Here is a 16,749-nt window from a genome sequence, read left to right as displayed (position 1 = left end):
GAGGAGGAGGATGGGGGTCATCTACCTGGCAACCTCCCCACCCCCTACCATAGGTCATTACAATGATCCCAGATTATGACAAGGGCTGGGGGTAAATATTAACACTTTCCCGTTAACTCTTCAGGGGCCAGCCCTGGAGCCATGACTACTGGCCATATTTCAGCTGACCCTTTTTCCCAGTCACCACTGCTGCTGCAATGGTTCCCACATATTGGCGTTTTTTAAACTAATTATAGATAATTAGAGCTGTATATAATTCCTTGGTAATGGGATGAAAGGGTAAAACATAGTTTTAGCATTATCCCAAAACTATAATTATATACAATACAATGCAAAACTCTAGAAATGCTATGTCTTGTAGCTATGGTCAGCAACCTACCTATTGTGAGACTACAACTCTCAACATTATCTATCTATCTATCTATCTATCTATCTATCTATCTATCTATCTATCTATCTATCTATCTATCCATCTAATCTATCGTCCTTCACACTTTACACAGTTTTTCTTTTCTTTCTGTGTATTTTTCTATCTCTCTTTCTAACATCTATCTATTTGTCTATCTTTATAAACATAGATAGACATTAAATAGATAGATATGAGAAAGATAAATAGATAGATGTCAGATAGAAAAAATACATGAAGAAATAAAGAAAAAAATTATATAAAGTGTGAATGATGATAGATAGGATAAATAGATAGATAGATAGATAGATAGATAGATAGATAGATAGATAGATAGATAGATAGATATGAGATCAAAAAGTATATTTATAAAGAAACATGCCAGAAGAAAGGAAGGAAGGAAAGAAAGAAAATAATAGATAGACAGATAGATAGATTCAGTAATCGTTAAAGTAACTAGTCAGTCGAAATTGTCGAATCCACCGCAAACAAATTGGTGGTGTACAGTGGTGAATTAAGTAATTATCCCCCTTAAATTATGTGTCTTGTCTGCAATAATATTTTACTATTTTAATTTGCTGGATTGCATTGACTGTTTTGGATTAATTTTAATAACCACAGAATAAACAACATCAACAATAATAATCATCATCGTATTTAGCAGAATTACACTAATACTGCTAGTTATAATAATAATAATAATAATAATAATCAGTAACTACTGGCTGGAGATAATTTAAATCTAAATGTTCCATAGTAGAGAAACAACCTGGCACCTATAATATTGCTGATAATATAATATGGTAGTATTCCCGAACTCCTCTGATTCCTCATTTTACAAGCACCTCCTCCTCCCCCTACTTTTTCATTATACGAAAACCATTAAACAATCATTAGTTATTATACAGCCCAACTTAGAATCGAATGGAATCAAATCGAATCGATAAAAACCAAGCGACCTCCTTCCATCGGCTTCCAATAGACGGAGATTTATTTATATTTAAATGGGAATTTATTTAAACCGAAGCCAGCCTGTAAATTATGCAGAAAGGAACACATGAAGCCCATTGATTTAGCATTAGATTGCAGGGAAGGCAGAATCCTCTGTGTAATTCAATGTTTAACAAGATAAGAAAATGACTCCCTCACTTGCAGGCTCTTCATCTTTTATTATTATCATCTGGAGATATTTCATTTCCACTCAGTGTCCATATGTGCGGCAGAATAATATACAGTGTCCTGGCGGGTTAATATAAATGGAAATGTGTGAAGCACCTCATGATTTATATATATTTATATATATTAGGTTTTAATATCCCTCCTAGTGCTGCTGTTAATCTCTCTCGGTTTATATTCACAGTCAGTGGAAGATGCTAATAATGCTATGAATCTGTTGGACCAGTCAGTCATCAAGAAAGGTAGGTATTATTGTAATGGCCACCCATTAGTAGTCATTATACTATTGATAATAAAATATCACGAGTCTCTGCATAAATATTAATGTCGATTATTTCTGCAAAATGTTTTTTTTTTCTAAGTTCAAAATGGCGGTTTTCTCTTAACAAGGGATAACCAACATTTAATTAATAATTTGAAATTATTAATTTCATAAAAGATAAATCTAGAAAGGAGTTTCTTGCTTCGAAATATGATGTTTTCTGTATTTTATTAGATATTTCGATTTTACTTTGGTCTCTTTAAAAAATATGTCTGACAGTTAAATTGAATTTCCCTCAAGCCTGTTAACATGGTGGCCATTTGGGCTTAATGACTTAAAACACATGGAAATTCTGATTGATATAGCCCACTGTTACTGAGTGTGTGCTCTTAACAAATGTTTGCAGTCTCTTGTACAGCTGTAAGCAAAATAATTAACTCATTAAACTAATTAAATGTAATTACAATAACTCATTTTGGGCTTATTGCCTTCTATTCATTTTTCCTTGTGTGACAAATACTGACGATGCATGACATTGACAATGAGGATTTGCTGACTGTCAATTGTCTCCCATTCAGTAAACTAGGCCTTTAAGCTCATCAATCTGTGCTTACAATAATTCATAATTAGCGGAGCCCGGGTGTTTAATTGTGAAGGCTCTGCAAAGCATTGCTTTAAATAGACGGCATTAAATGGATCACATAGATTAACAAATGTAATATATAATCTACATTGTACCATTGCAGGGAAGGGTATATAATGTATACTTTAGGACAATATACGGAGATGCTAATGCATTACTCAATTAACGGGTATTGTTAATCACATGACTACAATCAACTACACAAGAACCAGAATGGTATATGATAGAGATAGATAGATAGATAGATAGATAGATATGAGATAGAAACTCCATTGCACTGAGACATCTCAGTTACTAAATACATAAGCAAAGGCATCCTCAGGTTTGACGGGGTTTCGATGCAATGAATTAATTCACAATCACTGACCGACAGGGCTTAATTTGGTGTTTTGGTTCAATGAAAGCTGAAGGATTCAGGATAAATGACGAATCCGACAGAATAAAATATATAAATACTAAAAATAATGAAGTATAATGAATACTAGGTAAAATACAGAACTACAAATACATAAAAACGCACACACACACATAGAGCATGTATATAACTATATACATACATATACACATATGCATACACATACACATAAGCAAACATATGCACGTATACCTATATTTATACTTCTGTACCCATATCTATCTATCTATCTATCTATCTATCTATCTATCTATCTATCTATCTATCTATCTATCTATCTATCTATCTATCTATCTATCTATCTATCTATCTATCTATCTATCTATCTAACATGTATAATACCACACACACACACACTTACAAGCATAGCTGCACATACACATACATGCACAGACATATACAAATATATGTACATATGCCTACATTATACTTTTATACTCACATCTAGACATTTACACACATATACCAATGACTTCACATATGCATATACAGTACACACAGATACATACACACAAGATGTGTAAATACATCTACATTTATACCTTTGTACCCATACCTAGATATATGCACAAATACACACACACCTACATGTATAGCCACAAATGCAAACATATATGTATATGCATGCACATGCATATACACACCTACATATGTAACTACACACATAGATATACACAAAGACATGTGCATACATATCTGCATTTAGACCTATGCATCCACCCCTACATATATACACATGCATAAAATATATACACACATATAAACAAACATATGTGCATGTACCTACATTTATCCCCATGCATAAATTTATACCACATCTACATATATTCACACATACAGACACCTACATGCATATATACATATACACATATGCATGCTCATGCATATACACGTGCTCACAAAGACATACATGTACATATAGGTAAACCCAGATACATACCCATGTACACACTCTCAATGACATACATATATAATTACTTACACACCTACATGTATAACAAGACACATACATATGCTCACAAATACACGCATACCTACATTTATACCTATATACTTACACCTGCATTTATTCACACACCTACATGTATAGCCACACACATATATACAGACAAATTCATACACCTACATGTATAATTACACAAATACATACAAAGTCATAGGCATACATACAGATACCTACATTTAGGCCTGTACATCCAGATTTGCATACATACACACACCTACAACTATAGCCATGCATGCACATATATTTTTACATATGCATATACACATATATTTACAAAGACACACAGATCCAAATATTTTTTACATAGATACATACACATTCACACACACACATATGCACATCCATGTACCTACAACACACACATACACTAATACTCCTACATGTACAACTACACAACTGCATACATATACATATGCACACATATTATATGTACATATCACCTGAAGGGTTTTCTGGGTGTAGCCCCCTCTATGTTTATATGTTTGACACTAATTGTTTATATTGAAATAGCAACAATAACAATAATAACAATAATAATGATAGCTAACACACAGCCAACCAGCAGCACATCCTGGAGGGAGGAAAGATAGAAGGGAAAGACTTCTCTTTTGGAATCTACTCCTTGATTAGGTAAAAGCACTGCATCAAAACCTGTATCAAAACTGCAAAACTGTACAAACTATCCTGGCCCTAAGGGTACATTCATATTAGGTTTTTTTCTCTTAATGCAACTGATTACATAACTGATGTATCAAATAATATCAGTTTTTCTGATCTGGTTCTAGCTTCAGGAAGTTTATTTTTCACATAGTGAGAAATGCACCAGGCAAAGCCGGTGGAAACGTGTCCTGATGCTGTACTGTGTACAGGAGGCCTAGAGAACCACAGTGATTAGAGCAAAAGTAACTGGGCAGGAAAAAAAGATACTTTTTTTTTTTTTTTTTACAGATCCCATTCATTTCTATGGGATGCAAAAATACAGACACAGTGATAATAGCCATAGGGGGAATTTACATATAATAGACTGGTATCAGTCAACTTAGAATTCAAACAGTTGGGTTGAATGGATCCCTGTGTGGTGTTCGCCATTTGCATCCAGTTGGACAGTAAATCCAATTGTCATAGGTCAACCCAAAAAAAAGGAAGGCCTTGCTTTTTTTAAAAATATTTTTTTTGCCAAAAAAATCAAGTAACGCATATTTTTACCCTCATGCAGCTCGCTACTATTATGTAGGATCAGGTAAGGCAATGCTCTCTTATGTCAGGCCATGCTTCCTCCCCCCCCCCCCCCGCCCCCCCCTGGTCTGGTAGTGAAATGCTGGAGGTAGGAGCCAATCCCATTGTATTCTATGGGATTAGTTGTTGCAGCAGACCTGTCAAGGAGTCAAATAAAAAAATATGTGGACTGCAGCATTTTCCTGTCCGGCTATTTCAGGCTGTGGACTTCAGATTGGTGCACAATGTGCATAAAAATGTCATAAGTTGTTGTGAACAGCTCAGGCATTAAAAAACTGGTCAGGCAGAACCAATCTATGTGAACCAGCCTTAAAATGACCGCAATGTATATATTTTTGGAAAAAAATTGTTTTCCTAAACTCAGGCTGGGTTTACATACATTGGTTGTGTCCAGATAGGGTTTTCACGCCAAGTGGGACACAACTGGTGCTTTGGTTAATTTCTGCTCCAGTCTGGCGTTCATAGGATAAAAAAACGCTGCATGCAACGTTTTTCTGTCTGGTACAGGGCAGCATCCAGCATATAAACGGATGGACCGAATGCCATAAGTGATCCCATAGAAATCTATGGGATCACATCTGGTATCAGTTTACCTCCGGCATTTCATTATGCCAGAGGGTAAAAAAGTTGGATGGTCAGACATGCAATATGAGAAGCTAGCATGAGGTTCTACATGATATTTATTTAAGGGTGCGTTCACACTGGCAGTTTTCACGTGACCCATTGTGTTATGGTCAGATGTCGTATGTGAAAAAAGTCAATTAATTAAAATCTGTTTATTTGCTGGATTTTTCTCTTGGGCCGATGGTTCAGGATAGAAGAGTCGCAGCGTGTCCTATGTTTGGGTGATTCTTCTTTAAGAATCACCAATTCTTTTCTATGGGAGTCTGAAAATTTGCATCGCACTCACATGAGATTTTTAGCATTTGAACAATTGGAATCATAAGTGTTTTTCACGCTCATGATAACCATGCGTGTAAATCACATGTGTAGGGATGCAGTTTTCTCGAAAAACACATTGCAATAGCTAGCAAAAAAACTGAGGTTTATGAATGCACTCGCCCTAAGGCTTTATTTAAATGGACGAATGCAGAAACGCAGACGATATCACAATCTTGGGCTTCTTTAGATGAGCCTGTTTTACCGCATGTGATCATCCCGCGCGCATAACAAGGAGAATAGAACCCATTGATTTCAATCAGTTCATTCTCACTTCTTTTTATTGGGGTTTTTGCAGGTACAAAAAAATAGGACCTGCTCAATTTTGTGCGTATTTACGCACCAAAGAGCCCCATGGATGTCTATGGGAGGTATGCAAACACACACATCTCCATGCACGGGTATACGCGGAATGCTGCAAATACCCGCAATCACTGGCACCTCGTTAGGCTAGCTAGCCATGTAAATCTGGGTGAAGTGATTCCCCCCACGCATGTGAAGGAGTGGTGCTTTCGCAAATACGCACAGTGTTTCTGCTGGCATATGCGCAAAATATGCTTGTTCACTGCGCAATTTTATGCGTAATTTCAATAAAAATAACACATTGCATCGCTGCACCTGGGATTTTTACATGGGTCAAAAATATACGTAAAAATTGCATGTTGTTCCAAATAAAAAAATTTGCATAGCACGCGCAAAAAAAATCGCAACTACATGCGATGGCGATGTGATTTTTTTTTTTTGCCTTCCAAAAGAAGAAAACTGGTAATTCTGGAACAGAATTGCCTAAAAGTAGAACATACTGCGATTTTTCTATCTTGCAGAGTCCCTGCGAGAGAACAATCAATCGACCTATGCAAAAACACATATAAAATAATGTTTTTTTCCCCCATTTTCATTTTGCAATGCAGAAATTGTTAATGTAAAGGCACACTTAGGATATATTTACACGCATGAGCGCCATATTGGATCCGTGAAATTTGGGCCAATGTTGCACTTGCAAACATGCAATTTTCCCTGTGATTTCCCATGTGTTTTTCAAGAAAAATGCATCCCATTGCATCTCTGCACAAGCGATTTTCATGTGTTTTTTTCACACGCGTGGAAATTATATATTTTTTCAAAAGGGAAAATATCAAATCGCACTCACATGAAAATCGCGTTTCCACGACAGTGCGATGTGATTTTAAAAAAAAACTCCAATAAAAAATAATGGGCTATATTGCCCAAAAAATAAGACATGCTGCAATTTTTCTATCTCGCAGCATCACTGCAGTAGACAAATTGGGCATGCAAATACACCCAATGTAAATGATGGATTATTACATGCAAGTTCTGTGCGTCTTGCAATCACACAGCACTCATGTTTTTTTGCACCCGTGTAAATACGGCTTTAAGTGAAAAGATAAAATTCAACATACTGTTCTACGTCATATTCATTTAAGGCCCCTTTTACAAGTGCACTGAGGCACCGGATGATTTCTGTTGTTTGTCTCCATCCCCAGAGCTAAATAATGAAAATACCGGAACTGTTAGATATGTCGGCACCAAACGGACCCAATTGACTATAATGGGGTCCATCCAGAATTGTGATTTTACTAGGTGAAATAGCCTAAGAAAAAAACCATCAGTTTGTATCTGTTGAGGCAGGACTCTTCTTTTGGGAGCTGGGGAAAAAAACAGATGAAAAGAAAAATGAATAAAAAAACGGATACAAACGGATAAAAAAATGTATATGGGACTCATCCAATACAATTCTAGCTGCAGTGGAAATGCAAGAAAAAAAACATTCAGAAAACAAGCAAAAAAAAAACAAAACAAAAAAACAACCAAAAACGTAGGGCATTTTTAGGTCCTAAAAAACGTACAGCTAGCAAAACCTACTGGAAAATGAATGGAAACCTACAATTTATGCATCAATTGCTCAGTTTTAAAAAACATATAAAAAAAAAGTGTAGCAACACAAAAGTAGTGTGAACCTGGCCAAAAAATTCATCTACACATCCCAGGCAAGTGCCCCAGGGGGTCATGTAAAAATACATCCGCCAGCCATCATCCAAAAATTGATGTATCACAAAACAATTGCTTTTTTGTATTTTGTCTGGAGTATACAGGACAGGTCTAGCTCATAAATCTAGGTTTTTGGCAGTTATTAAATATGTCTCAATATTAGGACTGCCTGGCAGTCTATCCCCCTTCCCCCACACACATCCAACCCAAAAAACCGGTCAGAGCTCTCCTTAGTACAAGAATTTTACCGCATAAATGTGCTACACATGCATGAGCTCTATAATATGTAACACATAGCTATAGCTATTCAGCCCAACCCATGCAATCTGAAAGGGGCAAACACTGGAGGATCCTGATTGATTCACTGAGAATAGACATTTCTATGTAATGTTTTGCCATTACACTCATTGTATATGTCGGCTATATTGAGTATAATAACCCCTTTCCCCCAATGTAACAACCATTAGTCTATCGCTACAGTTTAGTGACATTTCCCCAACACGATGATGATAGATCAGGAATCGGATCATACTCATTACTCATTGCATTTAGTTCCTCCATAGTGACATATAGTGACACCTACGGGCGCTCAGTTGTGCTCACCATAGTCATAGGTGGTAGGTGAAAAGTCATAGGTGGTAGGTAAAAAAAAACAGGTCAATGGTCGGTATGTAAATGTTCAAGAGAGGAAGGGGACTCTTGGGATGAAGGGAGGAAGGATATAAAGAAGGGGACCACAGAATAGGGGTCCCCTGTGCCATGCTGGGAAGTGGAAATTGGCTGCACTGATTTATGTCTTTAAGGATATTATGAGGGACAGAAGCAGTATATATATATATATATATATATATATATATATGCAAACATATCTTCTAGAGCAGGTATCTCCCGCAGCTGCATAGGTCCTGCAGAACACCTACGGTATATAACAATAGGAAGAGGCTGTAATAGAATGGTATAAGTAATATTTTGGTGGCGGTAGACAATGTCGCATCTGTCACTTGGCAAATTGTAATTTCAGACAGAAGATACACCCAGGAAATATATGTTGATGGCTGCATACAGTGAATGTCGCACCCCTCTTATGTCATGGCTTGCTGAATCTTACGCATGTGAAACGTAATTCTGGTGCGTGGCGCCATACAGCAAAAATGTCGCATCATTGCAGTGATCTCAGGTGCCATAGAATACTGACATTTCTAGTTTTCCCCCCCACAAGCTATAGCTTGCAGGTAAAATGAGGATCCCATTTCCAATAAATGTGTCTTCACTTCGCAAAGGTCACATGTTACAGCATGCTGCGACTTTTAGTTCCACCCACAGTTGACTAAGCAGCTCTCATTGAGGTGGGTTTCCCACCTCTGCAGAGGTCCACCTGTGTCATACCAGCCCACAGCTTATTCCTCCCCCTTATCTGCTGCAGCTTTCTCAGCTTCACTGATGTCATTTAGTTAAGGGGGAAATGAGTTGTTCCCAGTAGAGGCAGTAAACGAGTGCAGTGCAGGTAGCAGCCTGATAAATGGCTCTTTCATTTGCAGATCTCCAGAGCTCGTTTAAGGCTAATTTTCTGTATGAGCCCCCTTTGAGCCATTAATGACACATAGTCAGGGGCCCTGGTCCATTAGAGCCCTCATCAGGGGACAGATACTGGGGGGATAATGGAAGGGGCACTTAACAGCTACTAATACATATTGGCAGAGGGTGGTTAATACGATTTGGAGGGGCTGGTCAATGAGCAATCAATAAAAGCAATAATGAGAAAGATTCGCTACATTAACACATCCACATTCCAAGTAGACATTAAAAAATCATTGGAAAGGCTCCTACCATCAAGACAGGAGGCTGCAGAGGCCAGAATAACATCATTTTTACCATACAGTGGCTGCAGATACAAGGACTGCAATAGGATAGCTATTGATTACACACTAGAGTAATAATTAAAAGTATTGAACATAATAAAACACAAAACATATAGTAAGATTAATGAATACTACTAATCATGAAACTACTATTACTAATAATATAAAACAAAAAAATACATAAAAATAATATTACTACTACTAATAATATAAAACACATGAAATACATTAAATGTGTATAATAATAATAATAATAATAATAATATGTAGAGCAAAAATAATGTGATTACTGTGTTGTATTAAAAAAGACAAAAGTGTTATAGAGCTGATAGCTTTATTGGCTAACCAGAAACATTATACATGCAAGCTTTCGAGTCTACTTCATGCAACCTTCATCAGGTTTAATTATTCGGTCATACAAGGATGATGAATGGGCATTAAGTAGCCTCGAAAGCTTGCATGTATAATGTTTCTCGTTAGCCAATAAAGCTATGACCTCTATTATACTTTTGTCTTTTTTATGCAAGTGTAAGTATTACTATTATTATCATCATTAATAATATTAATTAATTTCATTTTATTACTCCCTAGCATTTAATATAGTGAATTTAATGATAATATTGAGATTATTACTATAATTTATTTTATTTTTCTTCATTTTTATTTTATTATTTTAGTTTTAGAATATATATTATTAATATTATTATAACAATTATTAGTTTAGGATTTAGTATAGACTGTAATTGTATTTATTTTTAATTATATTATTATTGTTGTGATTCCTGGTCATAACTCTCCAACAGCTAAAATGACTTCTGCATTCTAATTGCATTTCGTATGCTTATCTAAAGTTTATGTAAAACTAAAACATTCTGTACTATGACTTTTTTAATAGCTATATAATAAAATATATATTTATTATGCAGTAACATAATAACATAGTAATGTAATATATAATAAAATTAAGTTTCAACATTTTGTCAGTGAATTTGGATTCTTACATACATTGACTTCCCACATATGTCAGTAACTAATATATTTTACAACCCCTCCCCACAAAAAATGTATATATATTTAAGGTCACCACCATAACTACACTTTAGGCTAAGTAGGTTAACATTTTCCTTGCCCTGGTGGATGAAGGGAGCTGTCCCCTCAGGGCACTCTCACCTCTTTCCAGGGCTCAGTGTGTGGAAGAAGGGGTTAATGTATGCACAGAGACTGTAAACATGGAGAGAAGTAGAATCTGCCCCTGCTGAGTGTTTTCCATGCTCCATTTCCTCACTATTTCCTCCCAGAGCAGGAGAACACTGTGCACATAATTACTAACAAACCAAGCGAACCTGCACCCACAACCGCAGCACCAAATTATTATTACTGCATGTACTATCCCTGGTAGAGCACATAGCATGTCACCTACCTGCGGGTCGGTCCTGCTGGAGGACTATGTACTCCTCTATGTCCTTTTTAAGTATTAGCTCTCAATTTTTTACTATGTATATAGTGTATTCTAATATATCTATCTCCTATATTCTAGTTATACAATAATTAGAATATTAGTGTATTTTAATACATCTATCTCAGATCCATCTATCTATGTATATATCTATACATGCATGCAAGGTGTGTGTGCCTGTATCGAGAGTCAAAGCTATCAAAATCATCTGCTGATTTGCATTAGCATAACAACTAGATATGTTCTTGCTGTGATTCTAATATAACTGAAAATAAATAACTGTGTCCACGGAGTAGTATAGCATATAAGGCGTTAAGACTGAAAGAAATACTGGACGACAAAGCAATGCAAGGTTCTGCTCTAATAGCTATATATTATAAGATCGTGTTCTGATGACGTCATAGGTGTCAGTTCGATTGGAATTGTTATATTGTGTTATTGAAATAGCAAAATAATTATTACAATCCATTCCCTGATCGATCTGTTTGTTTATCTATCTATCTATCTATCTCATATCCATCTATCTATCTATCTATCTATCTCATATCTATCTATCTATCTATCTATCTATCTATCTATCTATCTATCTCATATCCATGTATCTACCTATCTATCTATCGCTATTTATATTTTCTTAGGTTGTTCTAGCATGACTATGTTTACCTTCCTCTTATTTGTCTATCGATGTATTTATTTCTCTATATACTTTCTTTCTCTCTCTCTCTTTCTTTCTTCTCTTTTCCCTTTTGTTTCTCTGTATCTATCTATCTATCTATCTCATATCTATCTATCTATCTATCTATCTATCTATCTATCTATCTATCTATCTATCTATAGATATACATAATTTTCCAGAGTCTTAATACTTCTCTCTTGTCGATAACATAACGATATTGATTTTTCAATGGGGTCTTTGGAGCAACCATATTGGTAGTCACCCAGCTTTTCCAGGAACGGATAAGACTGGGAATAGAAATGTTACCATTTTGACAAGAGGTGCAATATTGACTTTACCTTTATTGGGAATGCATTGATTTCAGAATCAAGTCCTGTTTTGATTTTACACTTGTGAATCTATCTATCTATCTATCTATCTATCTATCTATCTATCTATCTATCTATCTATCTAATATCTATCTATCATCTATCTCATATTGTCTCATATCTATCTATCTATCTATCTATCTATCTATCTATCTATCTATCTATCTATCAATCATAAATTTGAATTGAATTGGATTCCTATTTGATAGAATAATCATGACCTCGACAAAACCTAACATTGTCCTTTGTTTCTCCTCAGTTCCAGTCCCCCCAAAATCTGTGACCTCCCTGATGATGAACAAGGATGGCTTCCTAGGAGGGATGACAGTGAATGCCGGGGAAGTGTTCTGCTCTGTGCCGGGTCGTCTGTCCTTACTCAGCTCCACATCCAAATACAAAGTGACAGTGGGAGAGGTTCAGAGACGCCTGTCTCCCCCAGAGTGTCTCAATGCTTCTCTCCTGGGAGGAGTACTAAGAAGGTGAGCATCAGCACTGGCATAGAAAGGGTTATTATATCACTTCCTCTCCTCCCCAAATGTACAGAGCAGACAATCCAATCTGCAGCCATCATATTACTGCTTCTTATGGTCTGAGAAGTGGGAGTCATGGTGATTGCGGCAGATTTATCAATACAGGTGTATATGAGTCGCAGGGATATATATTTATATATAGAACTATAACGACCCAGTATACTTTATCGGACTGTATTAATATCTTGTTGCAATGCTAGACCTAGAAATCCAGTATACTTTGCTGGACTACAACGCCCAGCATGGTAGGTTTTATTGGACAAGGCTTGTAGTCTAGAAGACTCTGGACAGACTTAGGTTACAGATGTCTATAATATTCAAGCAAAGAATACATTTTCTGTGCTGGTGGAACTACAAGTCACAATATGCTATTTTTTTTTAGCATAGCTATGTCATGCTGAGACTTGTAGTTCCATTTGTCGTTTTTGATGTTCATGTAAGCTGATTTCGGTTCACGGTACAGGTCCTTCTTCTGTGACCTAAAAAACAACAACAACATCATCAATAACAACAACAACAGTTACAACAGTAACTACATCATCCGCAATTATGTCTCCAGGGCAAAATCCAAAAATGGTGGAAGATCTTTAAGGGAAAGACTGGAAAAAATTGGGTTGAATTTGCCAGCTGGAAGGCGCAAAGCTGCCAACGTGACCCTGCTGACATCCCTGGTGGAAGGTAAGACGATACCAAATGTGTAAAATTAAAAGTAATTACAAACAATCATTCTGCAGTGAGATGAGCATTCAGCTTGTGGAGTCCTGCGTGTGAAGTACATGCATACAATGTACAAAGCGGGATCGAGTGATTATATAACAAGTGCTGAAATCCCTTTATCTCCCGAGCATCAATCATGTGCAGAGAAGAACTCCCCACAGTAATAATTACCGGCTGTGTAATAGGGGGAGCGTATAGATGATGGGAGAGGGGCAGTAATTCATAGAAATCATCATCTACTTGCACTATGCTCAATGAGAACACGACTGCCACTTGTCAGAACAGCAGATCCAAGGCCTTGCAACTACCAGTCATGAACGGACTTATCTATCTATCTATCTATCTATCTATCTATCTATCTATCTATCTATCTATCTATCTATCTATCTCATATCTATCTATCTATCTATCTATCTATCTATCTATCTATCTATCTATCTATCTATCTCATATCTATCTATTTATCTATCTATCTATCTATCTATCTATCTATCTATCTATCTCATATCTCTATCTATCTATCTATCTATCTATCTATCTATCTATCTATCTATCTATCTCATATCTATCTACTTCTGCTGTATTCTTTTTTTTCTTTTTATTTCACTCTCACGTCTTTCTTTCTTTCTTTCTTTCTTTGTCTTCCTTGCTCTCCAATTTATCCCATACTCTATCTATCTATCTATCTATCTATCTATCTATCTATCTATCTCATATCTATCTATCTATCTATCTATCTATCTATCTATCTATCTATCTACTTCTGCTGTATTCTTTTTTTTCTTTTTATTTCACTCTCACGTCTTTCTTTCTTTCTTTCTTTCTTTGTCTTCCTTGCTCTCCAATTTATCCCATACTCTATCTATCTATCTATCTATCTATCTATCTATCTATCTATCTATCTATCTATCTATCTATCTATCTATCTATTTCTGCTGTATTCTTTATTTCTTTTTATTTCACTCTCACGTCTTTCTTTCTTTCTTTCTTTGTCTTCCTTGCTCTCCTATCTATCCCATATCTATCTATCTATCTATCTATCTATCTATCTATCTATCTATCTATCTATCTATTTCTGCTGTATTCTTTATTTCTTTTTATTTCACTCTCACATCTTTCTTTCTTTCTTTCTTTGTCTTCCTTGCTCTTTAATTTATCCCATACTGCTTCTATCTATCTATCTATCTATCTATCTATCTATCTATCTATCTATCTATCTATCTATCTCTGCTGTATTCTTTATTTCTTTTTATTTCACTCTCACATCTTTCTTTCTTTCTTTGTCTTTCTTGCTCTCTAATTTATCCCATACTCCTTCTATCTATCTATCTATCTCATATCTATCTATCTATCTATCTATCTATCTATCTATCTATCTATCTATCTATCTATCTATCTATCTCATATCTATCTATCTATCTATCTATCTATCTCTGCTATCTATCTATCTCTGCTATATTCTTTATTTCTTTTTATTTCACTCTCACATCTTTCTTTCTTTCTTTTTCTTTCTTTCTTTCTTTCTTTCTTTCTTTCTTTCTTTCTTTCTTTCTTTCTTTCTTTCTTTCTTTCTTTCTTTCTTTGTCTTTCTTGCTCTCTAATTTATCCCATACTCCTTCTTTCTATCTATCTATCTATCTATTTTGCAGTTTTTTTTCTCTCTTTCTTTCTTCATTCCTTCATTCTCTCTATTATCTCTTTAATTTATTCTATCTGCTTTTGCTGCTTTTTATTCATTCCTTTCTCTCTCTTTTATCACTCTAATTTATCTCATACTTATCTATCTATCTATCTATCTATCTATCTATCTATCTATCTATCTATCTATCTATCTATCTCATATCTATCTATCTATCTATCTATCTATCTATCTATCTATCTATCTATCTATCTCATATCTATCTATCTATCTATCTATCTATCTATCTATCTATCTATCTCTCTATCTATCCATTATGTATGGTCCAAGGATCAATGTGATACAGTTTTCAAATAAGCTCACGCGAGGCCTTATTCAAATGTTCCAGCACTTTTGCTCTCAGCGATTTCCCTTTTCTTCTTTCATTCTTCTGAACAATGCTCCTTGAGACCATCTGAAAGGATAGATCTTGTGGTTGCGCTCTTGAAATCTGTCCAATTCCCCTAGGTTATATAAAAGTTTTATTCTTGAGGGGTAAATCTGCCAGACTCCCCTTAGAGCTGACTTGTTGTGGCCCATTGCTGCCTCTGCTTTTTTTCCTATGTGGTGACAATCGCATTCCTTGTGTCTGAAGAAGGGTTACAGGCTGCAGGGGAGAAACCTGAGAGCTCAGCCGCTAGAGAAAATTACAGGATAATGTGAAGACTAATTCTTACTGTTATTATTCACTTTAGTATTATTATTGCTTTCATTGCTGTTATTATTGTAATATTATTACTACTATAATTATTATTTTTAGCTTCATTATTTGTTTTATTACTATGATTATTTTTTCTTCTAAATAGCAGTTCTGTTTGTCTTAGACCGTTGTGCTTTAATTATTCTAATACAGTAACATTCCTTTGATCCAGCATAAAGGTCCTGGATTATCAGATGCTGTGGATTATCCAATGATTAAAGAAAAACACAATATATAAAACTCACCTGTGTCATGGCTTCCATGCCTAATGCATCCATGATTGTATGATGAATGCCCGATAAATGTCTGATAGGACATGCTCTATTGTCCTGCGTATTTGCACACCTGAAGTCTATGGGAGATGTACAAATGCAATATGCAACGGAATGCGCTATATGCTGTGCAAACCCACCAGGAGAAGCACATACTGGGACCTCATTAGACTTTATAGCCATTTATATCAGGGTGGTGAGGGGTTATCCATGTGAACATGACATGCCTGTGCAAATATGTACAGTAAAGTACACAAGCACACGCGCAAACACGTGGCTTGCGCTGAGGTGAGCATATTTGCACATACGCTCATCTGAAACCGCCCTTAACCCCTATTTACATCATGTATTTTGCCAAGGACTTGATGTGGAATCCGCTTCGACTCTACATGTATTCCAT

At 35.7% G+C, this 16,749-nt stretch overlaps 1 protein-coding gene across 4 annotated transcripts in view; it reads left to right on the top strand.

Moving 5' to 3' along the window:
• The window catches only part of TFAP2B (transcription factor AP-2 beta), a 35,951-nt gene that overhangs the window by 8,681 nt on the left and 10,521 nt on the right, over nucleotides 1-16,749 (top strand). For 2 of the 4 annotated variants that reach the window (XM_066595306.1, XM_066595316.1), the window contains exons 3-5: nucleotides 1,767-1,824; nucleotides 12,712-12,931; nucleotides 13,446-13,660. In XM_066595306.1, the coding sequence (XP_066451403.1) occupies nucleotides 1,767-1,824; nucleotides 12,712-12,931; nucleotides 13,446-13,660 (493 nt within the window). The remainder of the gene's footprint in view (nucleotides 1-1,766; nucleotides 1,825-12,711; nucleotides 12,932-13,445; nucleotides 13,661-16,749) is intronic. The other 2 variants (XM_066595325.1, XM_066595335.1) reach the window with 1 other exon arrangement.

The sequence above is a fragment of the Eleutherodactylus coqui genome, chromosome 1 (genome assembly GCF_035609145.1).
Source record: "Eleutherodactylus coqui strain aEleCoq1 chromosome 1, aEleCoq1.hap1, whole genome shotgun sequence".
NCBI classification, from domain to species: domain Eukaryota; kingdom Metazoa; phylum Chordata; class Amphibia; order Anura; family Eleutherodactylidae; genus Eleutherodactylus; species Eleutherodactylus coqui.
This window is presented reverse-complemented; position numbering and strand designations above follow the sequence as displayed.